Consider the following 27654-nt stretch of genomic DNA (forward strand, 5'->3'; position numbering starts at 1 on the left):
CAAGACAAAGTTGAAAAAAAACCTCCAAGAGTAAGAAATCCATGTCACTAGTAGAACGGACATGAAGGAAATAGTTGAATTGTGGGGGAAAAAAGAACAAAAAAAGTATTGCTTTGCATCAAATAATAGTCTAAGTTCTCCTTCTGTGAGTTGTAATGTTCTTTCTCTGTTTTGTCTGTAGTCATTCACTGTCTACATGTTTATCAAGCTCTGCCTCAAGGCTAATCAGAACTTCACTGGTTATAACAGAGATGTCAGCTGACATCAGATTAAGACCTTGATCCAGGTTGTCCATGCCGCATTTACAGCTGGGACCAGCAGCTGACTCTCCTGAGATGAGCGGCACAGTGATCGATGCCAGACAGTGAGCTCTGTTCCGCAAAGCCCCGTTATAAGAAAGCCAGGAGGTTCAGTGCAACACTGAGCCATGCGAGAGCCAGGAAGACCTTTTGAAGGAGTCTGGTTAATACCGAGAAACTGATCTTCTGCACATGATTCCATCACGGTACAGCTTTCATACAATGCTACACTGCAACGCAACTTCAAAAACCACACAGTATTTGTATATGTTCAATCTTATGTTAGAAGGATCTGGAGAAAAGAAAAACTTCCTATTAGAAATTAATCAAATACTGTATCACCTAAGCCATTAAGATAGTCTGGAAAGTCATTTCAGAACCATTAGAATGATCATGAAAAGCTGCTGATAAAAGTGCAAGAATGTAAGCCTTCAAAGACAAATCACAGACGAGCAACTTCTTTGGGCCTTCATGTTGGTTAGATTGGTTTCTTACAGAGCAGTCCTGGCATGATGTCCAGTTCCAGACGCTGTTATTTACACAAAGATAAAATAAACAGTTAAAAAATGTTCCATATGATTCTGCATGTTCCTAGGGCATCTTTTGTATACTTAATATTTAGAAGAAAGCTTAAGCATGTACGGCGACATACCAGGATGTAAATACCAGCTTGCAGAACCTCTGCAGGTTAATAGACTATTATAAATCAGGTACAAGGTAAAGGAAGTGTCCCAAGGCGGACATGCCAGTGTGACAAAACTAAAGCAAAGCTTGTTATTTCCCTAATTTCTTCAGCAGTGAAACCCTTGAGAGAAAAAGGGTTTCAGAGGAGCTGGTAACTCGCTACAGATCAGTCACAGATGAAAATGCAAGGGTGGCCTGGGAGCGGCTGTGGCCTGAGGGCCCGGTTCCCAGCAGGCTGTAAGAATTTGTCATGGCGGTTTCTTTATTCCCAGCCGCTCCCAGTTCACCCAGCAACCAGTTTAATATTAACTTCTGCTTCCAAGGCTCCGAGGGGGAAGTACTAACAGGAAACTCTCCGGGTTGCTGCAGGCGGGCAGTACTAAATGTCACCAAACGTAGCAAGCAGAGGGGCAAGTTTTCCCCACAGTTTCTTGCAAAAGCTCTCTCCAGCAGTTCTCTGGGGCTTTCTTCCCTTCTCCCAACCAAATGCACACTATGGTCCTCACTGCTGCCCTGTTCCCTAAACCACCATCAGCCATGTAACCCATTTCAGAAATGTCCTAGGAAGAGCATGGTCAGCCTACCTCTTGGAGGCCAGCAGGTATCAAACTGGCCCATTCTTTTCCTGGTTTAGCAAGACTCAATTGCTTTTATAATGAAGTAAAAGATGAAGTTAGCCCTCAATAATTTTCTATATATACTCTTATTTTTGCAGTAGTAAATCCAAAAGACAAATGCAAAAACTGGGATGTACACAAGATTGCAAGAAGCTGCTTGAGTGGCCCATTTTTGTCTCAGAGACCTGCAGGCAGGTTCAAAGGGGAAAGCCAAGCTAGAAATCCAGCAAGCTGAGGGGCTGATTTCCCCCTTGGTTTGAAGAGAAAAATGGTAAATAAAGCAACACACTGTTACCCTGTCTGTGATACCACAGACTGAACTGGGTGCCCATGGTGTAAGATCATCTTAAGATGAACTTGATCTTTATGAGAGAGATGGAAACTCAGAGATCAGCTTGATTATGAGGTCATCTTGCCTGGTAACATGCCAAAAATGTCATAATCCAGATATGTTTCTACAGAACTGCAGTGCTTCCAAATATATCTAATTGAAATTAAAACAATGTCATTATGATTTGAATATATTTTTCAAAAATCTAATATTATCTACAGATTTGGGTTTCAATACATCTGGCTACCTATCCTCCCATCTTCTCAGGAAGAAGATACTGATCACAAAATCTTCAGCATCCATTTATTGTACCTGAGGATGCAACCTGTCGTTCCTGCAATTAAATTCCCTGCAGACCCTTTAGCAGAAGTCAAAGGTGGATTGTCTTTGTAACTTAGCAATCTTTGCTTCAAGTCTCCTTTAATGTGTTTATTTTTGTAGAAACTAAAAAGACATTCCTTACTGCTGAGTTAAACAAAAGTTGCAGAAAACTTCTTTAGGAAGGGACAAGTGTAAAATATGAAGACTACTTCAAAAACTGATGTTTTACAATTTCCCAATTACTATAGTGCAGTAAAATCAGTTCCCTGACACTGATTACTTCAACTTAAAAGCAGTGCACTGATAATTACTTTTGCTAGTTTTATGTTATGCATGGAGGTTGCATAGAATCTTGTCTGTAAACATTTTAGCCTGTAAACCAACGCCTTCCTGAATAGCCATTTAACTCTGAAATGTGATACTTTCTACAGAACACAAAATCTAAACGCGCATATCACTGCACCAGATCTCAAAGTGTCCTTTTAAGTATGGCTTTTTATAAGGGGACAGAGATTTACTAATTTCAAAGTCCTGTTCAAAGCCACCCTAAACCTGTTAGAATAGGATGTCTTTGCAGGATGAGACTACCACAGTTTTCCCCTGTGAACTCAGTTTGTGTTCATTGTATCTCTTTAGCCAGGCATCTGCATCATAAGGAGAGTCACCACAATTAGACCTACAGCATTCCTCGCCGGGGAAGAGCTGGATAGGGCTCTCACCCGGAGAAGAAAGAGCTTCACAACTGCATTTGGCCAAGTTGTAGGGGGAGCATGAATGCAATGGCTGTGCTTTTTATGAATAGGTACAAAAGGAGCCCGATCTCAGAGGCATTGTTTTAGTGAACCCTGAATTCACTGACTAAGAAAAAAAATTAAAAGCAGCAAAGGAATCTGGAAAAAAATATATAATATTTTAAAGACTTGGGGGAAAATCGGGCACCATGCAAACAAAAATAATGGCAGAAGCTTTCCTTGCCCTGCTGTGAAATCGCCGCACTCGGGCAGGGAGCAGTGGCAGAGCTCAGCTGCGCCTGTGGTTAATAATAAATGGACTCTCTCAGCCCCCCCATGCCGCCGGCCCCCTCGGCACGCCTTCTCCCAGGGCTGCCCCGGCCCAGCTCCAGAACCCAGCCAGCCTCCCATGTGCCACGGCCGCCCGGAGGTAAGAGACGCGCCAGGCCACGGCTTCACCGAGCCAAACGTGCCCGATGGACGAGGAGGGGAGGCGAGCGGGGATGTTCAGAGGCGAGCTGAGTGCCAGAGCTGTGCACAACTTGCAGCAGTAACATGCAAAGTTTTGTTGCAAGGCAAAAGGCCGGGCAGGTCTCGCTGCTATGCTTGCCAAGCTGCAGAAACCTTTCAGGCTGCTGGGGCCGAGTGCTGGCTGACTTTCCGGCGAACATCAGCGAACTCGTGTCGGTGTCAGGTGGTGACCAGCTGTGTTTTATCTGCAGGCCGCCTTGGCTTGGGCATTCGGGGCTGTTGTGCTTCAGATTACGGGGGGTTGTTAAAATTCAGAGCACAGCTCGAGCAGCCCAACTGATCCGAGCCGTAGTAACCTTGTTGGCTTAATGAATTTATTCCAAAGCTGACTTTGCCCCAGAGAGCAAGGGGTGTGTAGGCACACACACAAGGAACCCTGCGCATTTGCATGAACTTTTCAGGCTGTTGACTGCTGAATTTGGCACTGCACAAGGAGAGATTGTAAGCATGAATAGGAGCTTCTGCCACCTTTGTGTCATGATAGGATTTCGTAAACTTCGTGGAGATTTTGGTCTTAAAAAGGATTTGGAAACTGGAAAAAAAAAAATCTCCTTTTTTCATTCAGGTGTGTATTGCATTTCACGGCAATCTCTGTCTCGGAGAGTTCAGAGATGTCTAGCAGAAACAGTCCATCTTTCCCTGTTACACAGACTAAGCTGTCCTGTATAGGTAAATTCTTAAGATTCCAGGAAACAAACAAACAAACAAAAAGCTTTTCCTGGATATAATGTGTCTGTGTAGCTGTAGTGCCACAAATTGCACTGAGATCTGCTAAATGTAGCAGGAACGCAGTACTGTTACTCTAATTTCCTATCTGAATTAACAATAGGCACAAAAGACCAAAGAGATAAATCTTTTCCTCCCAGTTAAGGGGTGAGGAATAGAAAGGCTTGAGGGATATGGCCAAATGCCCAGCAAAAATATGTGAAGCAGCCAGGAACTGAGTGAAACTGCCCTGAGGCCCAGACCAGACCAGCCTCTTAACCTTTGCAACTCTCTCCCCCTCTTTCTCTGTTCTGCAATGAATTTAATTAAAGTGAATAGGAGTTGCTAAGAGACAAGAGGAGTTCTGGAGTTCTTGCCGGGGCTGAATTGTGTCTCTGCTTCCAACACTTTGTACTAAAAAAGACGATGTAACTTGAGCATGCATGAAGCACTCTGGGCTCTAGGAAGAGCTGCTCTTTCCTCCTGGTGGTTACAATCTGGCTTTCCAGTCCTTAGCTTCTTTATTTTACTGAACTGCTTGTTTCCCTCAAAATACCCGCAAAGGCTCTCCTCTTTATAGTATTCCTCTGCCTGCATCTTCCTTGTAGGTTTCTCCTTGTAATCTTTCAGGCTGAAGGTGACAGCAGCTGAGCCTGCAATTTATGGTGAACAAGTAGCTTTGGAAATCAAAATGTTGCATACTTCTAAAGTCTCTCCAATTTGTTACTACTTATCATTTCTTCTGCTCTGCCATGTTTTCAGCCCAGCATTGGCAATGGGCTAGATGGACTCTTACAACCCTCCTGCTACAGTTTAACATTTTGCTTTGACACCAGGGCTCATGCTTGAAACACCAGGAACTGCCACACAATCTCCTGGGCCAGCCCAGGATTGTTCACTTTCCAAAATCAGTGCAAGAAATGTTAGGTATACTGTCAAATCATTGCTTAATTACTTCTTTAATTTTTATTTTTTACCTGACTTTTGTACTCTCAGGACCATCCTTATGCACAAGATGATTACAAAGATAACCTGTAGATTGGGAAGATGTGTGTCCACTCTGGCATGTAGGACCACCCAGGTGAGAAGACTTCTGCATGGTGAGTAGTGTATTCTGAAACAGTCCCTGGGCAGAAAGCAAATTCCTCATCCGAATGCAGCAGAAACCTTGCTGGCAGCATTGTGGGAGAAAAGCAAAGAGCAGCATTTTCAGCTTTTGGAAGGATACTTCAAGTCCTAAATGTGCAGGGAGTTTCTGTAGTTTGATAAAGACATTAAAATTAGGAGAAATTTTGATGCAAAATAGTGTTATAATATATTGGGTTATTATGGTACCCTTGGTGCTTCCACTCCATTAACATGTTATTCTTTGGGTATGATTGCAGAGCTTAGTTCATTCACAGTAATGTTCATTTAAAGTAATATTACTGGAGCCAATAACAACACAGCTGCAATAGTGGTGGGAGAGGAACACTGAGTGATGGTGATGAGGATTATTATTTGTATTAATCGTAGCGTTGTTTTTTGTTTGGTTGGCTTTTGCAAATATTTCAGTCCCATAAAACGCAGTTTTAGTCTCCACGGAGTCATTTCTGAATTCCCCCAAAGATTAGCTGAAAAGGAGAATAAATGTATCATGATGATGACAATTTGCCTCTATAAAATAGCTCAGTGTTTACTGCAAACACCCATGCAAATAACTGACTTGTCTATATTTATCCCCAGGTGCTTATTTCAGGATTCAGCCCTCCGTACAGGAAGCCCTGATGGAGGGGAGACCAGTTGTAGCCTTGGAAAGCACCATCATTACACATGGCATGGCCTATCCTCAGAATCTAAGGTTGTGGATTTTATGTTCCTCGCTCAACGAAGTTATAAGAAGGAAGCGAAGGGAAATGTCAGGTTGCTAGGGATACAGAATATGGGCTCTGGTGTGAAACAGTTGTATTTGGACTTCTAAGGAGAGCAGAACCATACAACACACGTCCTTACACAACACCTCACATTTCTGGCTTCCTTTAAAATCTGGCAGCAGGAAATATCATCATTTGCTCTAAGACTGATAAACCACACTTTGTGGCTGCGTAATTCATACAGACACTGAAAACACTTTGTGGTTTCTTTAGGTGTACCTTTTATAATACAAAAAGGACTAGAACACAATAGTGAAATCTACTCATTGTTGCCACTCAGAGAAGCTGCTGCGAGAGCTGCTGGTCAACCTGTGCCCTGCGTAGGGAAAAAAAAAATAAGCCCACAAAAAAACTCTACCTGTTATTTATTGATGTCCTGTAGATTTGTGTTTCGTTCAGTCTCCTCTCCATCCTAGCTTCCTGAAAGCACAGGAAGGTTTCAGTATTGACCTTGCCATTGTTTTGCCCGGCATTTCATCTTACAAGGAAGCTCAGTAAGGTTTTGGAGAAGGTAGTTTCAGAGTTAAAGATTATCTAGTGTATGTACAGATAGCTCAGAAAGGGAGAACAAGCTGCTCTTAAAAGAAGACAGTAGTCTACAGATGATCAAATATAAAACCTGGAAAGCTTCAAAAAAACTAGTCTGAAACTCTAGAATATTCTCAGGCTGCAGCTTTTCTGCACTGTTGTTACCTTATATCTGACTGTTCAGATTGTGAAAAATACAGCCTAGTTTTTCAAACAGGACTTGAAGTATCTCAGGTTTCTATGAAGGTTTATGTTCTCAGAAATACAAGTAATAGATACTGAAAGGCTCTATTTGGAGAATATTCAGTAGCGTATAGTACAAATAATAGGTTTGCTCGTAAACCAGGCTATTTTATGGATGCTGCCTCAGAAATGAAGCACAGAGCCTGTACATTGCTGTCCTGAAAACGGGAGCTCTCGATAGCTCTGCACTGCTGTAAAATCAAATGCAAAGACTTCTGCCATTAGCAAGAGACAGAAGAGGAACCGGACTTTGCTGAAATCCCAAAAACTGCGTAAAACTGGAAATGGGGAATATTGGCCGTCAAACATGGTAGATGTCTTACCTGATTGTTTCCCTCACTAATTCTGTGATCGTTGTCTTGTCTATCTCATTCTAGCATGGCCAGAGAGGTAGAAAAAATTGTAAAGACAAATGGAGCAGTTCCAGCCACTATAGGTATTTTAAGGGGTCAAATCCACGTGGGACTCACAGATGAGGAGCTTCAGTTCTTGGCAAGCAGTAAAAATGTAGTTAAAGTGTCTCGGAGAGATCTTCCTTATGTCCTCAGCCAGGTATGGTAATGCAGGCTTCCTATCTGATGTTTTCTGTATAGCAATAGGGTGTTCTTCAGTTTCAAACCAGGTAGCTCTAAACCTCTTTAAGACACCACATAACATGGTGTCTTGGTGGTAAGTTGAAATATATTCCTAGCCAGACTCAAAATACATCAGTCAGGGAATAGCAGACGTGGAGTCAGACCATTCTGGATTGGCTGGCTAAGCTAAGAACATTCATAACAGCAGGATAAGGCATCATCATGTTACATATGAACTATGTGACACACAAGCCACCCCAAGTTAGTGCTTGAGGTGACACTGGCTGCCCATGAACCCTTCTGGTTGGAAAGCCCTGGAGAATGAAGGCCTTTGCTACTACAAGAGCAGTTTATGTAGCAGGGATGATCGTTCCTCTGCATTTTTGCCTAGGAATATCTTTATCTGAATTTCACCTGCCAGCTGTGTCAGCAGCCTGGTGTGATGTTGCTGAGTGTTGGACCACAACCACAGCTGCCTGCATGCAGTGTTCTCTGGGTCGTGCTGGGTGCTGACTGTGACCGGTTGTCCCCTGACAGGGCTTGTCCGGTGGCACTACCGTGTCCGGAACAATGATTGCAGCACACAAGGCAGGAATCTGTGTGTTTGTGACAGGAGGCATCGGAGGCGTCCATCGGGGAGGAGAGAACAGTAAGAAAGTCGATACATTCTACTTTTCTTCTTGTTGCTGCAGTTTTATCTAATCCCATCTTTCTTCCTTTTTCTCGGTTTGTCCTACAGTAACTGTCTGCTCAGCAGAGTAAAGCTATCGTTCTTCTCAACCATACTCTGGTTGTTTTCTCTCCAGTATCTCCTTTCCAGAAGCTTCAAAATATTCCTCCTGAGCACCGGCCAGATAAGAGTGGGGGAGTTTCTCTTTATCCTTTGTTTGCACAGGGTTATATGGATATTGTTTGATGGTGCAGCAGGAGCTGACTGTACTTTCCCCACTTTGTGCTCGCTGGATAACCTGACAGTGGCTGTGAAGCATGGTGCTGTTATTGGCTCGCTGACAGCTAAGGAGGAGGAGGGTCTCGCCGCAAAAGAGATTTAGGCCCTGGTCCACGTTCCTCTCTGGAAACATGGGGACATGGCACAGCCTTGGCAGTGTAGTTTGTGACCTCTAAGCACATACTTTCTTTTTAGCCACATATATTCCTAGCATAGTGTAAGCAAACTGCCCTGATGAATGCTGTCTCTTTCAGATGTGATATAAATTCCAGACCAGGGGGTTTCCTGAGGTCAGCAGAGCTCCTGTGGTGCTTTTCTGCCAGCTATGTCAACACCACAATCAAAGTCTTCTTATATTCCATCTTCTTGAACTCTGTCCTTGTTTTATGACACCTTCTTCTTTCTTTTCAACCAAATTTTTGCATGCTGCTTTCTGAGGTGAACAAACAGGTGAGACAGTCAGTGTAGGGCTGCATCTCTGCCCTAGGCCAAGCGACTTCGTAGTTTTCAGTCTCTCTTCCTATATCAATCTCTCTTACAATCTCAACATCTAATAGCATGATCTAAACCTGTAATGTTTGTCTGTGGATCAAAATGGTTGCAAAAGCAGGCCCTGGCATCCCAGGCAGATACGGCTTTTTAAGAGGGCATTTAAGGTCACCTTGGTGTACAACGCTATCACAAACAACAGCTGCTTCTCTCGACAGCTCTGGATGTGAGTGCTGACTTGACAGAGCTAGGACGAACTCCAGTTGCTGTTGTATCTGCAGGAGTCAAGTCTATCCTTGATATTGGCAGGACACTGGAATATCTGGTAGGTATCATGGGCTGCTCAGAATGAAAGCAGGTGATGATATGCTTTGTGTACCAAGTCCAGCAGTGACAAGAAGGCCCAGCGATGTTGAGACAGTTATTAAGCCCAAGATTTTCACAAACAACTATTGAGAGGATTTGAGGCCCATATTTGCCATTTTCTAGTTCTGGGGCTATTCAAGCACTGGGCTACCCCTAACACAAACCTATCTGTGTCCAGGATGCTGTTCCAGCAACTGTTCCAACTGAGGCCAAAGATACCCCAAGCCATGGCCTCTTTTCTGGCTTTAGAGTCACTTTACTATCTACTGGGAAAATGCTCCAGCACTGATGGATCACACAAGCTAGATCCATCAGACTCTAAATCAAAATCAGAATTAAAAGGAGAAACAAGATGATTTTCATTAGAGTCCATTTTTAAGGTTTGGTATGTTGGAAATCACCACAGCCAGTGCTTCAGGTGACAGCCAGTGTCAATACCTCTCAATCAGAAGCAGAACTCATTTAAATTCCTGTCAGCTCACAACATAACTTCGGATCCCAGCTTGTTACCTTGGACTCAGTATTGTGCTAGTGACAGCTGCCCTGCTTTTGATCAGCTCTGAGCAAAGCGCATGCGTCTCCTATGTTTCAATAACAGCTTCTGTCTGACTAGTTACCGCGTCCGGCTGTTTGATTTGACAGAACAGAACAGAATGGGATGTATAAAAGTAACCAAACATTGTGCTAAAGAAAGGCAGCTTCTAGCTGGTTAGAAGGGAAAAGTCAATCTCTTTTTGGGGGTCCCCTTTCCCTCCACTGGTTACCTTCTTTTCTCACCTCCTGGCTGCAGGAGACTCAGGGAGTCTGTGTGGCTGCCTTTGGGGAGTCGAGGGAGTTCCCAGCCTTCTTCTCACGCCAGAGCGGCTTCAAGGCACCGTATCACGTCCAGGACGAAGAGGAGGCAGCTAAACTCATCGGTGTGTTCCAGCAGAGAAAGGTTCACGTGTGGCCCTGGAACAGAGGGTCACAAAAGTGGAATCTTTGTTGTTCTTAAAAGTCTTTGCCTCTTATCATACAGACTCAAAAGAATTAGGAGGATATAAGCCAATTGCTAGCTGGAAAAGAACCTGTCCTTGGGTCAGCCAAGCACAGGAGCTCCAGCCCTGCGTGTTCACACACCCTGCACCCACTCTCCTCTGCCCTTTTCCCTCAGCATTTCATGTGTCCGAGGAGAGCCGCTAACGATCTGCCTGTCCTCTCCCAGCCAGTGCCATGGGGCTAGGCCTGAGCAGCGGGGTGCTGATAGCAGTGCCCTGTCCCCAGGAGCAAGCTGCCTCAGGCCAGGTTATCGAAGAAGCCATCCAGCAAGCTCTCAGCGAAGCCAGGTGAGAGGCACCCTAAGCACTATCCTTTGCTCACCCTGTGGGCTTGAGGAAATAAATGACTTCAGGGACACTGCCACAGGGATTGTAGCACAGCTCAACCTTGGGTGTGGATGAAGCCACAACAAGGCTCTCACTGTTGTTTTATGTAACCTGAAGCTTGTTTACAGGACTCTTTATGGCGTGTGGTTATGGAGATAAATTGTCTGCTAGCAGCAGTGCTTCTCCTCTGATGCCGTTTCAGCTCGGTTTGTCTCATCTACAGTCATTTTCTTTGTATTTGCAGGTCCAAAGGGATTACAGGCAAAGAACTGACCCCTTTTATGTTACAGAAGATCAATGAATTAACCAACGGGAAATCACTGGACTCAAGTATCCTTTTACTAAACAGAGGGGAGGGGAGGAGGAGGAGTGTACTTCTCATTTCCTCCAATAACATTTACTGAATAACTGCCATTTTACTGACAGTCTAACGAGGGGCAAATACCTCATTATCTGCAAACAGCTGAAAGCTCAGCAATTGCATCCTGCTTCTTCAGCAGCACCGTTTCAGTCCTCATCCACTTCTGTGTTAAAAATTGGAGGCCAGCACAGAGATCAGGTGGTCCAGAGCCCAAAGGGATCCCTCACATCTGATCCCTGAGCTTGCCAGCTCTATGATGGAGTCTGAGGATCCATGCACATGGTGGGGTTGTACACTTGAAGATGCCTGGGTGAACATGCTGCCTTATGCAACTCTTCATGCTAGTGCAGAGTAAGAGAAACTGGGAAGAAAAATACTTCTATGTAATGTGAATCCTCTTGCACAGGCAAGAGAAAGTCAGGGATGGGATGCTGAAGTAGCATCTGGGAGAGCCAGGTTCACCTCCAGGCTCTGCTGCCAGTCTTCTGGGAAACCTCATGGCTGGTCAGTCAGGGCAGATAAGTAAAGGGGGGTTTGGATACTAGACTTGTATGCTGCCACAAAATGGGGTTTTCGAAGCCTCTGACACTTTGCTCCCAGGGAAACTGATGAAAAAGGGGCATGTAGATGAGATTTGGCAAAAATCTCTGTAGGCATCTAGTTCTGGTAAAGATGTCTGAGTTACTTAATGGTTTTTAGACTGTTCAGGTTAGGCACTTCACCTCATCTTCTGGGAGGCCTTTGCTTCTATTCCCTATCTGTAAAATGGGGATGTTAGATTTACTTTCCATGGACACAGATGGAGGAAGGTGAATACATTTAAAACGTCAGAGTGCTCATGCAGTACTGTAACCCAGTATATCTGCCCCCAATTGATTTTGGTGCAGGGCAATCAAATCTACCAAGTTTCACAGCATGCATTTCCTGTTGTCCCCCTCAAGGCAGATCCTACATAGAATTCTATAATGTCAATCTTGCTGGTAATTTTCCTTTTTCTCAAAAAAATGCCATACAGACCTTGCTCTGATCAAGAACAACGCCAGAGTGGGCAGCTGCATTGCAGTAGCCCTGAGCAAACTGCAGAAAGCTACAAGGAAGGGGAACCTGCCTCGGCAAGAGGACACAACCCCACCTCAGCCAGTGAGTCCTCTGCTGTCCTCTGTTTAATTCCTATCTACTGACAGCACCGAAGATAAATTTTTATCTATTTCTAAAATAAGAGGTGACTCAGCCAGAGACCAATCTCTCTGCTTTATGCTGGCAGACATTCTCTCTTTAGTTTTCTTTATTGTTCTCTGATAAATTTCCTCTCCCACTCTACTTACAGAGAATGAACACTGATGATGGCCTAATCCCATTAAGTCTTAGACCATCAACTCCATTAAAACTTTAATCACCTTTTCACCTTTTACTGTGACCTCACATACAACTTCAATTGTATTCCTCTCAGTGCCAGGGAGCCCTTGTGACTACAGCAGTAGACCTGGAAGAGGGTGGTGGTAGGTGGATATTTTAAGCTGCTGAGTCACACACTTTTTTATAAATATCTCTTTTTTGTTGGCCTCCTGCTCATGACTGCCAAAATTACAAGAGGTGCAGCATATCCCAAACAAGATCCATTATAACTCATACTCCATTCACTATCTTGATTTTGTGTGTGCTACATGATTTACAGCAAATCTATTTTAGGTAGTCTTTAGAGAGCTGAAGAAGTTTCTAAAACCCATTTGCAGTAGGATTTTTTAACACAGAAGAACGCAGTGACTCCAAAGGCAATAACCCAGCATTTGACAGAATGAGGAAAAAAAGAGCTCTATGCCCCCAAAGAATCTGGGAACTTCCCATTTGTGGAGCTATGCTGCTTTTTCTGTTTTTATTGGACAATAAGACAACGATCAATAAAGTTTCACTGGGCAGGACAATGTCTTCCAGGAGCTTGCAAGAAATGACTGCATTTCTCTGCCCACTTTTTCCCATTTTCTTTTCTCCATTCTTACCCCTTCTCCTCCCCTTTACACGGCAATGTCTGAATCCTTCTGAGGTTTGGTACGTCAAAAATTGTCCTAAGAGAGAAGGCCTCAAGGGCATTGACATAACCAGATCATGCAGCTTCTTACATTACTCCATGACCACCCAGTGAAACTGCCAGCACCCCTGTATGTGCACAATAATGTCCTGCCATGCTGGGGCTGGTTATCAGTAGGATAATTCAGAAAGCAACATTTAGAAGAGATTTCCATTCTTTATGATTAGAATTGTGCAGACCTGTGTATAGCCAGCCAAAACACGCACAGGCCTTCACACTGTAAATGAGATAGCTTTCAAGATGGTGGTAAAAGTAGGGAAAAAAAAGGCAGAGGAAAATTGGAGCTTTTCCCTTGAGTCCTTCCAATCACTTTTTTTTAAACCTCTTTCTTCCTTTTAAAGGTGGTGATCGGAGGTATCAACGTTGACTTTATAGCCAAGGCGCAGAACCCTGTCATTCTGGTACTGTATCTATAGTAGTATCTTAGCACCACTGCCATTTCCAGCTACTTTTACAGGAGTACCAAGCCGAACGAGGGGCTGGGGATGGGAAGAGATGGTGTCAGTGCACGTTATCTTTGTGTCTGTATGAGCACACACACACACAAACACGGAAGGTGTAGTGCTGCACGTTCGGTGTGTTGTCTGGGTCAGACCTGGGGTGATACACGTTGACCTACTCGGTTCACATGCTGAAAGTCACTATCCCTACTACTTCAGACAAGATCAGAGCCATATATCATCCTTATGAACTCCACATATCACTCCAGCCTTGATAATCAGCGTTAAGGTACCTCTGGGCTCTTCCCTGATGCTGCATGCCCAAAGAGCTGTTTTAGCAGAAGAGCTGCCCAGGTCACTCACTAAACACATATGCAAAGAGCCAGAAGCCACGGGTGAAGACCCTCACTGTGCTAACCCATAATCAAGGGCAGACCCTATAGCGAGGAAATCCCCAGGTAAGAGACAGTTCTGGCTGCCTGGGGCTCTCTTAGCAATGGACAGTGGCATGAACAGGAGCCAAAGACCCCATGTGGAGTACCCACAGTGGTAGTGGAAGCCTTTGAGAAAAGTAGTGCTGACACAGTTACAGCTAAACAAGAGAGCCAGCTTCTTCAGTCATACAGGGTTTGAGTCACACACACACAGATTGCTCTAAAAATATTGAGCATTTTAAATGTCACCAGACCTTCTCTTTCTCACTGTGGTTTGACCACAAAACAACCAAGAGGCTAAAGTGGGACAAACTTGCAGGCATGGGGCTTCCCCATTGCAAATGACAGCCATTACACAGCCTACAGAATTTTTGTTGAGATATAACACAAAGTACCACAGGCTGAGTTGGTGGAGCTTGCTCACAATTTGTTTAGCACCTCAAGTTGCTCTATGCTGATTGCTGGAGCAGAAACTCGTGGCCATCTTCTTCCTTCAAATGGGGCGCTCTGTGAAGACCTCTCAGTCAGATAGGGAAAGACCTGCTGGGGAAGCTCTCATTAAGGAAGCTGGCTATTCAAGGATAAGGAGGCAAAGGTCAAACAGTATTGTAGGGGTCAAAGGTGACACATGCCAGAGCATTAGCTATGCAGACTTGTAAAACTGAAAGCCCAACTGCTTCTGCAGTGATCTAACCGATAGCATGCATGCCCCAAACCGTGACCACGAGTAGGCAAGCCACCTCCTGTCGTGTCAGCAGTGAGTGCAGACCCCTGGACCACCCATGGCATGGTGAGGGGCAAGGACAGCCACACATCCCAGTGGGAGTAGCTGGCAAGGGAAAAGGAAAAATTTGTTAATGTTGCATTCAAAGGTGAGGTAATACCTGTCTGTATGCATAGCGGTGAGCCCTAGAGCTGAAGGCCCATCAGGGCAGCTACCCAAATACCAAGCTGCAGGAGGATTTGGGAACTGACAGACAAAACGTTTCTGCTGACAGCTTCTGCGGTTATGCACAGAGGAAAAAGCAGTCTCAGCAGTATTGGTCTGCTTTGGCTCTCAAAGACAGATTTTTCCAAAGAGATCAGCACCCAGCAGGTCCCACCCTTATACATGCTGTATTCACTGCAGAGCGTTAGGGTACCACTCGCACCTCGTGCTGTCCCAGTTAGCAAGAAAGCAGCTGTATTCTATACTGTTTTTAGCTTCCACATAGCTTTCAAGGCTATCCAGAAGCAAAGTGCCCTATAAATAACTATTTGGATGTAAGTCATCTTGCAGAGAAAGACACATGGTCTCTTGCAGAGGGAAAGGTGTTGGATGAAGCATTCTGGTTATAATGTTCTCAGGATATCCAGAAGTAGAGCAGAGTCTCACTTTTACATTAGCAATTCAAGTCTTTCAGGACACAGAAGAAGGTCCTAGACACTCTGTCAATTCCCTGAAACCTTGCCAGAAAGCATCAACTCAGTCATATTGCAAACCATCTCAGCAAGCCTGTTTTCATCTTAGCCAAACCCACTTGGACGCAATGTAGAAGAGATACCCAAGTGCTGCTCAGATTGAGTTACCAGCTGAGCTGGCAAGGTGTGATAAGGGCCAGTCATTGCTTTGTCTTTACAAGCAGGTTGCCAGTTCACCTCTCACTGCACCCACTTGCTACTTTAAGGTGATTTAATCTTCATTTCTTTATGTCTTGTGGGGCTGTACAACACCAGAACACACCCAGGCTGGGTCCCTGAGTGGGAGGCTGGTACGCCCACTGTTAGGGCAAAGCTTGGCTTAAAAAACCCGAAGCTCTGTCTTTGGAATGTGGGGGCAAACTGAAAGAGAAGATCAGCATGCCAGGCAAAGAAGGGAGCTCATGAGTATTTTCAACACTCCTGCTGGTATCAGCTTTGAAAACCAGATACTTGCACTGCACCGAGTGGAGTCTGTGCTCATTACCAAGGGCAGTCAGCACCCTCTTTTAATATTGAAATAGGGGCCAGCACCAGTGGTAATTCGCAGGGAGCATAAGCAAATGTGATGGAGTGGAGTTTGGGTGAATGGGGAGTGGTGAGGAGTAGAAAGGTGGACAGAAGTGATAGGTTGTTTATCTGCAGCGCTGCTCAGGGTGTCTGAGCAGTGCTGGGCCTGGAGAACTGCCAGGCAGAGGAACAAAGGGGTCAAGAATTAGCATCAAGTCTTACAGACTGCACAACTGGGGAGACTCACGGGAAACAAAAGCAGCCTGGGGGTAATAAAAGAGCATGTTTGCACGGCAGAGGAGCCTCTCAGTTACAGGACGGGATGAAGAAAGTATTGCCTATAAGGGACAGATATGTACAGGTCCATGAGAGCAAAGCTTGGCACAGTGGAAGAAGGGTCCCTAGAAAGCTTTGGTATGACTTTTAAGAACCCCCAAGAACTGTGAGGGGTTGGAGGAAGAGCATTTTTTTACCCCAAGGTAAAATCCTTGTTTAGGATGGGTAGAAGTGTTTACAAGCAATAAAAATGTGCATGTGCAGGGGTATTCTGGTGCACCTGAGCTGACATGAGAGTCTGTGCCAGGAGCTGCTCTGCACGGGCATGCACACGCTTCTGCACTTGCCACCCAAACACTCAACATACTCTTGAAAGCTATGGATTATCCAGAGCTGTTAAAATTGTTACAAATGCCAGTGACAAGCTCTCTTCTGAAATGGAAAATACGTTTCAGGTTTTTATGAAAAAGGAGCTTTAAAACCATTTGATAGTCAGTGATGAAGCCCAAAGAGATCGGAGCATTTACTGAGGTCGTTCTTCTGGCAAGAAAACCAGGAGGAGATGGATGAGGGACTGCCTACCTTCTGACAATTTGGTCATTTGTCACAGACTGACAGATGGACAGAGAAGGCAGAGGCAAGGGAAAAGAGAAGCTGGTAATCACACAGGTGGAAAGGGGTGTTTCTGAGGAGGGAGATGTTTGGGAAGAGAAGGGTAAGTGGAAGAAAAGCATTCAGACACTGAAATAGATCCTTCCATGAGTAAAGTATTGCCCACAGAGGACAGTACAGGCAAAGATGACAAAGCTCATTCTATCTTCAAAATGGGGAAAAAAAAATGGGACTCTGGAGTCACAGTGCTGACACGAGCAAGTAAATTCAGAGGGCTGCTCATATTGACATTATTCAGAAAGGTTCTAGCCAACAAGACCAAGACAGCAATACATGGGGAGCCCAAACTGATCTCCCCTCCTAGGAAGTGGGTCTTTGTCGCCAGGGCTGAAGTCTGCAGATGGGCTGTGGGAGTTTGTACTGCACACAAACCCATACCTAGATGGCTTCTGCCCCCTTAATTGCTGCCCTTTCAGCAGCATTAACTTCACTTCAAATATTAATGGAGAGATGGCATCTATGCCAAGTGGTTCTCCCAGCTTTGCTGATTAATAATTTATTCCTCCAGGGTGGTGGGCAAACGAATGCTGGAAGAGTGAGACGAACTTTCGGCGGCGTTGGAAGAAACTTGGCAGGTGCCTAGTGCTTGGGTTTGCCTGTGGGTGCGTGTCAGCTGTGATTTGTCCTTTCATGTTCCTTCAACAGCAGGAACTGTTGAGATCTGGAACGCTTTAGGCAATATACCAGGGGACAGACTGCCTGGAAAAGGCAGAGGCACTCCAAAAAATAAGAGGGGAGGAGGGAGTTGGGCAGCGACCATGAAAAGAAAGGTCCTCAAATATGGAATTGACTAGTATATAGCACAGGGACCCCAAATCAAGGTTAAGTCAACATCAGTGATCCTCAGTGACAGCTGAACGGCCTGGTCCTCAGTTTCTGAGTTAATGTCAGGTTGTAGGCACAATAAAGTATGTCCTGAGAAATGACTAGGCCTACACAAAGATGATCATCCATGCACCAGGGACAAGAGGAGCTAGGACACAGGAATTACTGTAGGAGAGAAAGGGCCACAGGCAGTAGCAAAGGACCACAGCGTGCCTGCTGCTCCTCCACAAGCAGTAGCAGACCTGTGTTTGCCCACTGAAATTAGCAGGGGCACATTACAAACAGGTCTTTGGATTACTCTGGCTTGTTGGCCTTTCCCAACTCTTCTTAACATAAATCTACTGTCACTTCAGATCACAAGTGGGGAAGATTGAGGAAAGAAGAAATGCCACCCATCTGCTGAGGTATAATTTCGGTAACCTGAAGGGAGAAGAGGAAGGGTTTCCTGTGAGGCCGTTCAGGTTCCAGTAAGACAGTATGGTGAGAAAAGCAGGGCCGCAAGGCTGCGCACTGAAGCGATGTGGGCTAGCCTGCATGCTTGTGATAGGTGAAGGAAATGATGCCAGGGAAATGCATAAGTTTCTTCCTCCTTCTTCTCTTTCCTCCTCTCTCAGTGGTTCCAGAAGATTCAGAGCCGCAGCATGGCAGGCAGCCACAGATCAGCCCAGCCCAGCCAGCCTGGCAGCAGCTGCAGCCTTGAACATCCTGCTAGATGAGGATAGATGGGCATTCAGTTTTCCAGGAGAGGGCTTTCCTACAGACACTCAGCCTGCACAGGCTGTCATTGCTTTCACAGCACTCCGACAGATCTATTAATGTCTTTTGTTTCTGTTTGCTTTTAGACTGCTTAAGCCGCCTCGGGTTGACTCCTCTCTTTCTGTCTGCCGTGGGGAAGGATGAACACTCGGAGTCCATCCTGCACTACTGTCAGCACATGGTACGTTGCACCGTAGTGGCACTTGAGAAGCATGGAGGTGATGACATTACTTAAAGGGAAAAATCCTTTTAACCCTGGCAGTCATAAGAGTCACCTTTCATCAGGCTAAGAGTGAGACCAGTTCAATGCTCCTTTAGTTACAGACAATTAAAAAGCAAGGAGCCACCCCCAGCACACAGGCTACATGTATGGACAGCTTGCAGTCTGAACCATGTGGCCTGAGTTCAGCTCCAGGGACTGGTATTTGAAGGACCAAGAGAGGTAAATCAGGAGAAACAACAAAAATGCCTAAGAAGACCTAAGCACAGCCAGAAATATGCAAAACCTGACCCTCAGGATAAACAAAGCAATGCCAAAACAGCCTGATTTGGGTAAAGCATAAGACAGAGAAAGCCCAGAACTGGGACCCAAAGCCAGGCACCTCCCTGGTTCAGAGCAGCATCCTCCACAGAGCTGCCCACACCCCTCACCGTGCACCAGAGGAGTACCTGGCACTCACAGCCACTTGTCCTCACAGGTCAGGGAGCCAGGAGCTCCCCAGGGCTGTCAGGGCACAGCCTGGCCAGGCAGGGAGCAGAGCAGGCCTTGAAAGCAACCCCAGCCCTCAGGCACCCCTGTGGAGAAAAGACAGAGCTGAAGGCAAGCCAGGGGTGTGGGTGGAGACCCCAGGTGAGGCTGGTCAGGGCCATTAAAGTCTGTTAGTGCTTTCAGGACCTTGATGTGCAGACAGAAAGACCACCTGAGGCCTTAGTTCTGGCTACCTGAGCAGCTCAATAACAGCAGTGATAGGAACAAGAACTCGCATTTAGTATATAAAGGCTTGATAGCTGCAGACCTGTAATCTCTCCTCTACCCAAGCATGGCACAGTTTGAGCTATCACAGTGAGCGGTCTCCCAAGGGAAGATGCGGCAGGACTAGCTGCCAAGCAATCCTGGCCTGCAAGAAACATTACCAGCAGTACAGGGGATGACCTTGCCCTTGTGATGCCAACTTCCCTGTGAACTACTCAGCAGAAAGCACTTCTCCATCCCCATGCACATTCCCAGAAATGCCCCACATTCTCTCCGCAGATCATTCAGGCTGCCCACAGAGGAAGGACACCTCACAGTCATGTCCATGACTGCTGTAAAAAGGGCTCCGAGGCTGCCATCAAAATCAGCCTCCCTGCCTGTGCAGTCAGAGAGGTCACTAACATCATCACTAGCTGGAGCGTGCCACCAAGGTGTGCCTGGCACGCCATCAGATCTGTCACATAAGCCACTGGAAAGGATGGCTGGGGCAGGCAGTGCTTCAGCCCTCTGCAGGACGCCCTTCCCTTACAGCAGGGACACCACCCATGGAACCGCGTGGCAGAGGCCTGTCGCGTTCATTTACTGAATCAGTTCTTTAATCTTTGCTGTGGCTTCTCTTGCGTTGCAAATATTAATAACCAGCCATCTGCCAGCACTGCCGAGACCAAGATTTCCCTGAAATGTTGTTTGTCTTAAGGGAGAAGGGAGGTTGAAGGGAGAACAACGAGCTGGGCTGCAGCTACAAATCAGGTGGGCACAGGGAAATAGTATGGACATTGAGCTGAGTGACAGGGAAGAGAAACGTGCTCCACAGGTAACTGTTCTTGTTTTAGGACATGAGTGCCATCCTGCAGCTGGAGAGGAAGAGCACAGCCACTTACTGTGCAGTGATCACCAGTGCTGGGGAGCTGAGCGTTGGCTTGGGAGATATGGACATCCACCACCAGATAACAGAGCAATACGTATGCATGCCAGCTGATTTGTATGTAACCTGCTGCTTAAGAGAAGGAGTGTGGAGGTGTGACAAAAAACAGCTAGGGAAGCTGTACCAGGAGTGAGTGGGTGTGTGGAGGGAACGTGGGAAATGCTAAAGTTAACCCCAGACATTGGCCACTGGGATTGCAGCATGGCAAGCTACCAGAGCTACCTGTTGCTGCTTACCCAGATGGAGTTTGACCTGTGAGCCAGAAGCCTCTTCAGGGACAAGTTCCAGTTAACCTATCACTTGTTGTACCATAAAACCATCGGTAATTCCAGTCTACCTGCAGAAATGACATTTCCCCCTTTAGGGGAAAGCCAAAAACCAACCTTGGACAGAACACTGGTTAAAGAAAGTTTCCCTATTCCACCCCCTCCCCGCCATCCCTTTTGTTTCTACATGCTGAGTCGTATAACCAGGTACTGCTTCTCAGCACATCCAAGCCTTCAGAACATCAGGGCTAATGGAAGCATTAATTACAGATTGATTCAGTGAAAGCCCCGTCACTGCACCCTCCTTCCCTACTCATTCTGCTGTCAGCAGAACAAAAGCCCGTACCTCATGACTGACAGCAACATGAAAGTTAAGTGCAATTTACTTACCGGTGGGCTCCCCATGAGGTGGAGGCTTCGTAGGAAAAAATATGGTCATTGCTTCCACTTCCATCCCCACCCTGCCTCTCCCAGGCCTTGGCACAGAGAACCATTACAAGACAGATTAATTCTGTTGAGCTTTATGAAACAGCTGTGGCCAGTGGAAAATCTGAACCAATCCTCTGCTGCAAAGTGCATTTTGGCAGTCCTTCTTTCAGCCAGGATTAGTGGAGACACGGGAGGGAGGCTGCACAAGTGCCTATGGCACTGGCTTGGGGTTTGGGCAGTGGTCATGCAGCCTCAGAGAGCCAAGGGGCAGCAGGTCCCTAATACCTGCTTCACAGACAGCAGCAACAGAGCACTGTGTTGAGCAGCGCTGTAGCCACAGGGCTAAACATAAGAGGTGGACAGGGCATGAACAGACAAAAGGAAATTAAATGTGATAAAACAAAACCCCCAGACAACAAAGAACCAGTCTAGGTGCCTCTTCAAAGGGTGATTTAAGTCATCTTCCTCCAGAAAGGGAGCTACCAGCCAAAAGCCTGCATCTCACTGGGTTGTTAGCACCAAGTTCAGAAAGAAAACTCACTTTCAGATGGTGCTCTCACTTGTCCAAGACTGGTTTTGCTGCTGGCGTTGTACTTCCCCTCTTCCCTCAGCCTGCCTGGTCATTGCAGGAGCTGTTGCAAAGCCCTCCTCGGGACATCTGAAGGACACAGGCAGCAAGCGAAGGAGCAGTCAGGCCAGGCAGAGCACAGGGAGTCCTACAGTGACCTGAAATAGCAGCATTCCCTCTGCCTGTAGGTCTCTGACTGAGCCAGGGGCATCAAAGTGGCCAGGGGAAGACCAGCATCTTTCTCTGCTGGAGGGGCCCAGCCCATTGAGTCTGCCTCTTAATGATGGGGAGCAGGGAACAAGAAGGGGAGGAAGAGAGGTAAACGGAGAGATCCGCCTTCCTTAGGGAATCACTCCTTTAGGTTCATGCCTGCACCCGAGAATTGCGATACGAGTGAGAATCCTACATCCTCGGTGTGAACAGGTCCCTCTGCAATGACTCAGGCTGTCTCTGCTCTGTGTCCTGGATTTGCACTAGGTGTCCCAGTTCAAGGAGAAGCTGTGCCGGGCCCCACTCATCTGCATCGATGGGAACGTGCCTCTGTCCACTATCCAGTACGTCTGCCAACTAGCTAGGGAGCATCAGCTAGCAGGTAAGGAGAGCCCGCCCAGCCCTGGCCCCACAGCTCCTATCACTGTGTGCACTGGGACACTCCGCACACCCCAAGCACCCTCCTCTGCTGCTTGACGGAGATACCCAGCTCTTGCCTGACATGCTGTGTTGCTCAGGGCTCCTGTCTATACTTGCTTTATTTCAAATGGTTGAAGCCTTTCTGCTTTCTCTGAGTTTGTCTCATCCTGCAGCTAAAGCGCACTTCCTGTAGCGTAGGAGCTACAGCCCTCCAGCACTGCCAGAAAAAGCTGCTCTCTTTGCCTTTAATCTCCAGGCTAGCAGATGCGTGTGCTTCTGTAGCTTGCTTCTCAGAGTAAGTGCTAAAGCATCATTTGGGAGGATTTCTCTCACATTTCCCCAAAAATACATAGCCCCTCTCCTGGTACACTGAGGACCCTTCACAAGGCTCCTGAACCTTTGGAGTTACCCCTCCATTTTAAAAAGCAAATTCTGAAGGAGGAGACAATGTTCTTAAAACCTGGCAGAGGCTCCAAAACCAGCTAAAAGGAGTAACAGACCTGAAGTCTGATTATATCATTCCAGAGCCAGAAGGAGCCATGTCATTGCTGAGCAACAGGAAGGAAAACTGGGGAGACCTGCTCTCCAGCACGGGGAAATAACATTTAGCTTCTAATACATTACACATATAACCCTGCTTGTGCTGATCTCACTTAGCCTTCTGCACTGCATCCTGCTCTGATGTAGAGATGAACCACTGATTAAATAATTAACTAACCAATTGCAATGTTGTTTTTAAGTGTGCTATGAGCCAACAGATGAGAACAAGGCCTCTAAGCCATTCCTCTCAGACAGCTGGAAAGCACTCACGTACATTTCCCCCAATCTCCAAGAGCTAAGAGCAATAAATCGGACCCTTGGGAACCCTCTGCCAGCAGGTATTGAACACTCAGAAGATTCAATCACATTTTCAGATAATCTAGACCCTGGAGAGAGTGTTTGCCTCCGCATCTCCCATTTCAATCAAATTGAGTTATAACACAGTGGGAATTCATAAGCAGCCTTGGCATCTTCTACCTTGCACCATCTCTGCAGGGGTTGTACGGCTCAGGCCAGACTGATGATCTATTAAGAACGCAGTAGGCCCAGGGTGGCTCCTTGTCCATTTTCCTCGCTTCACCATCCAAAGAAGAATAATTTTTAGTTTATAAATGTCTCAGTGAAGCACGATGCTCTGAGGGCCCCGAAGGCACCACCCTCTGGAGAAATGAAATACCCCACCACATGCAGGTGGAAGTCCAAAAGTATCAAAACAAGAAAGTCATGTTTTTTTTTTTTTTTTTTTTTTTTTTTTTTTTTTTTTTTTTTTGTTGTTGTTTTTTTGGACAGTTTTTTGGTCTCTACAGACACATCTGTAGTCCCGTGATGGTGGTTTCCTCAGCTTAGGATAAATGGTATGGAAATCTGGTGTTGGATAATTTCGTGTTTCCTACAATTCAAAGAAAACAAACAAACAAACCACATTTCTTATAACTAGTTGTGTTCATAAATGGGAGAAGTAAGAATAGGAGCCTACATAAGGGCCTGCTGAGGACCTTTAAAGTTATGCCACCCTTTTTCCTCCCTGCTGCCTGCAGAGCTGCCGTCCCGGTTGGAGGATGTTATCCAGACAGCCATGGCCTTGGCCCGCCCTTTGCTGGCCCACCTGTGCTGCGTGGTGGTGACCCTGGGTGCTCACGGCGTCCTTCTCTGTGGCAAGAGCCTGGGAGGGAGCATCTTGCTTCGTCCAGCAGCTCACGAGCAGGTAAGGGCACGGAAAACCAACCCTGGGCTCTCGGCTGCTTCTGCCTGGGACCATGCAGCACCACTGCTATTTCTGGTGGCGAAGCAGCAGTGCTGGGAAACGTGGCATCACAGTTGGCAAGTGTTCATGTTTGGGGGCGGAATACACGGCTCTGAGGATTAGCAAAGAAAATCATGTTGTCTGTCCTTCTGGCTCCTAGCAGCAGTGCTTACAGCCAGCTCATTTTAAATGTGCTTGCCCTGAATATTCATGACGGCAAGCTTCATTTTCAGCAACTTAAATCACTGATCTCCTCCAAACCATGAAAAACAATTATTAAGATTATTGGCTTATGGCTTACATTTATTCTTTTTTTCCTTTTTTTTTTTTTTTTAATATATTTTTGGTTGCTGTGCGGGTCTGGATGGCAGCAGCCACATCAGACCCTACCAGCCTGGGCAATTCCCACTAACGTCCCTTGTTTCCCCACACAGCCTGCTGCTGCCAGCCTCTGTGCCACCCACTACCCTGCCATCCACATCAGCAGGGAGGAGATAGTCAATGTCTCCGGAGCTGGTGACAGGTATGTTTCTAGCTACTCCATCTTCTCCAGCTAAATGTGGAACAGTCATAATGGGATTTCTTTCAAATTCTACTGCAAAGTCAAACTCCATTCTGCTGCTTGAGGAACAGACACTAGAGACACAAGGACAGGGCTGGTTTCTGTGATTCCGTGCAATGCTTCCTAAAAATGTCCTGCTAAGCATCTTGAAGCCAGTCTTGCCATTATTAGTTTTGCTTTTCCTTAGGATCCCAGTCTTTCATGGCAATCCAGGAGTTCTGAATTACTCTGGGCTGAGCTGCTCAAAGCAAAGTAAACCACCTTACATCAAAGCTGACTTCCTAGCTAACTAATTTACTTCCACACTTCTCCAGTGGAAGAGGGACTGCCACTCAGCAGCTAGAATTGCCCTGTAAAAGCATCTCATCAGGTTCTGCACTAGCCTCTGGCAATAGCTCGTGCTTCAAAAGAGCCTGCTGTATAATTCGCCTAGCTGGTCACACAGTGCTGTACAGGGGAGTAGGAAGTGACACGTATTATTCCTACCCCTGGTGATCAATTCTCAGTCTGCCAGAGTAGAGTTTTATTATGCTCCTTGTTAACTTGTCAAACTATATGCAGCAGTCGTTTTATTTATTTATTCATTTTCTGCAATAGTTGATTCTTCCCTTTCATTGCCTTGGGCCAGACCAGAAGGCTGTATGTGAGATATTTCCTCTTATTTTTCTACTCTTACCTAGCAGTAACTCAACATAGCAACACTTCCCCTTTTTTCTTTGATGGGTGGGCAGAAAGAAAAGTAATTTCTGTGATAACTTACAGAGTCCTCAATATTTTAGCTAGTTTCAAGCAACAACTCTTGCCAAGCTGATTAGTCTACCTAATGCCAGAGCCTCTGATTACTCCTAGTGTCCCAAATCACCTCTCAGACGAGGTGACTGCCACTGGCACAACACCCTGAAGAAGACCATGGTGATGTTGAGTGCAGGTCTAACAAAGCAACAGGGCCCAGGGGCAAGCTCGTGGGGTCACCCATCCCATAGCATCTCGGCTTTGCTCGCTGCCTCTAGCAGCCTCTGGCAGCCCTGCCAGGGGCACAGCCTCCTCCCTGCACCATCTGCTCCCAAACAACTGCCCCAAACCGACTTGTTCTGGGGGCCAATGGAAACTGAATGTCTTCCTTATGGCTTCCTTTCCCTTTCTGAAGGGTTAATGTAAGGGAAGAGCAAAGGCAAGGTAACGTGTGCCACTGTCAAACACCTCCACTGAGTTACACGGGAGTACAACACACAGCCCAGCCTGTTGGCTTCTCCAAGGGACCACGCAGTAGGGTATAACTCAGGGCTACTGCACATCCACAGCTCAGCCCTACAAACCCTTCAGCTCCTAAGGCTGGGGGATCCCGAGGCTGTCCTACAACCCAGAGCCACTGCCCAAGGAGCCGCGGGGTCTGTGTGCAGGGAGCAGGGGCTGTTTTCTCCTCGCACCCGGCTGCTGTGGCAACAGCGTGCCCGCACTCGGCATTGCTAGGGGATGCTCCCCCAAATATTTACGCTGAGCCTCGAGCTGTTGAGAGATTGAGTGGTTTCTTGAAACCACAATCTTCTGTGTCTTTGTTAAGGGGGGAAAAAAAATGAGGTAATTAGCCAGAGTGCAAAAAAGGAGTCATTTTCCCCTTCACACAGATTTGCTCATTAATCCTCTCTGTTGTCACATTTTCCTGCCCTTCCTTCTTCATCCTCAATGCTATTATCCTCTCCCTTCACTTTCCCTTCTCCTTTGTCCTTCCCTAGCTCCCTAGCATCACAGTTGCATTTCGCTATGAACACACACTGGCTGCTCCCAGCTGGTCCCCAGCAGCACCCTGCACGTATCCGTGCCTCGACAGAGCCGTGCCCTGCACTGCAGGCAGGTGCAGGAGTTTCCCTCTTCTTCTGATGGCCTCCTCGTAAGGACCTGTGGGTCACAGCTGCTGCTCCAAGCACTGCCATCATTTTTTCCTGGGAAATCTCAAAAGGAAAACCGCTGCTAACATTGACAGAAATCTGAATCAGAAATCTCATTTCAGCTTTGGATTTTCTTTTTCTATTTGTGTCTGCTGTCCCTCTCACTTTATACTTGGAGATTTACCTCTCTTCCCATCTGTATCATCCCAGTGGGGGAAAGGAGGGAGTGTAACAAGGTACCAACAAGCAGCAGAGAAGTGACAAAGTAATTAAAGAGCAAGGGAAAAATGGATTCGTCCCTTTGTAGACACACTTTCTTTTCTCCTGGCTCTCCTGCAAAACTGTGGAAAAAAGAAAATGTGTTGGAATGGGAAATGCCCTTGACTTCTCGGATGAGAAGCAAATAAAATGCAAATGAACAGCACCACTTGTTCCTTCCAAATTTAAAACTAAAAATAAGAAGCACAAAATTCTCATCATCACCTCACCCTTCCTCTAAGACAAATTCTGCTTCTCTAAGTGTTAATGTGGATCCAAGTGAGTTCTCTCCCCAGTGGCCACGTTCCCAGGGCCAGGGCTGTTCCCCAGCGCTCAGGGCTGCCTTTCTGTCTCTCCGCAGCTTACTGGCAGGCCTCCTTGCAGGGATGCTCGCTAAGCACGACACAGACACCTGTGTCCGGATGGGCCTGCTGGCTGCGAGCCTGTCCCTCCGCTCCTACGAGCCCATTTCTCCAGCAATCAGCACTGCCACTGTCAGCTGGCAACAAGTCCAGGGCAAGACCTGGCCAGAGGCGAAGGTATGGAAGATGGACTAGGTCACCACGGCCCTCTCAGCCATCACCTCCTCAAACTGTTTTGGAGTAAACCCTCATGGAAGGAGGCCCTAGCTCAACAAACTTCTTGGTAAAGAGAAGCTGGTTTCTGACCTTTTGGACCTCCAGCTTCCCTGAAGCTCCACTCCTCCAAGACTTTCTGCTGAGGGAACTTCCCCTTCCTCTACCTCATGTCTCTGTTGGCCATCATCACGGTAGCTCTGTCACTGGCTCCCAGACCTCCAGGACCACGTCTCTCCAGGTGGGCCCAGCAGTAACACCCCCTCCTGCTGCTCACTCCTGGTTTCTGTGGTGGGCCGCAGCCTGTGTAGAGCCTCAGCTGGCAGGAGCACAGC

At 46.5% G+C, this 27654-nt stretch overlaps 1 protein-coding gene across 1 annotated transcript; it reads left to right on the top strand.

Annotated features, from left to right (window-relative positions):
* The first annotated feature begins 5223 nt into the window (after nucleotides 1–5223).
* LOC116500621 (pseudouridine-metabolizing bifunctional protein C1861.05-like) lies at nucleotides 5224–27544 on the top strand. The gene is made up of 18 exons (XM_032205763.1): nucleotides 5224–5319; nucleotides 5945–6059; nucleotides 7281–7455; nucleotides 8016–8127; nucleotides 9135–9241; nucleotides 10073–10199; nucleotides 10487–10607; nucleotides 10891–10976; nucleotides 12023–12147; nucleotides 13435–13494; nucleotides 17392–17458; nucleotides 18551–18645; nucleotides 20271–20399; nucleotides 22103–22217; nucleotides 22996–23133; nucleotides 23833–23999; nucleotides 24473–24561; nucleotides 27106–27544. Exons 1-18 carry the CDS (start codon nucleotides 5226–5228, stop codon nucleotides 27299–27301), a joined length of 2118 nt encoding a protein of 705 aa, XP_032061654.1. The 5' UTR covers nucleotides 5224–5225; the 3' UTR covers nucleotides 27302–27544.
* Nucleotides 27545–27654: the final 110 nt, after the last annotated feature.

This window comes from Aythya fuligula, chromosome 1 (assembly GCF_009819795.1).
Source record: "Aythya fuligula isolate bAytFul2 chromosome 1, bAytFul2.pri, whole genome shotgun sequence".
Taxonomy (NCBI): domain Eukaryota; kingdom Metazoa; phylum Chordata; class Aves; order Anseriformes; family Anatidae; genus Aythya; species Aythya fuligula.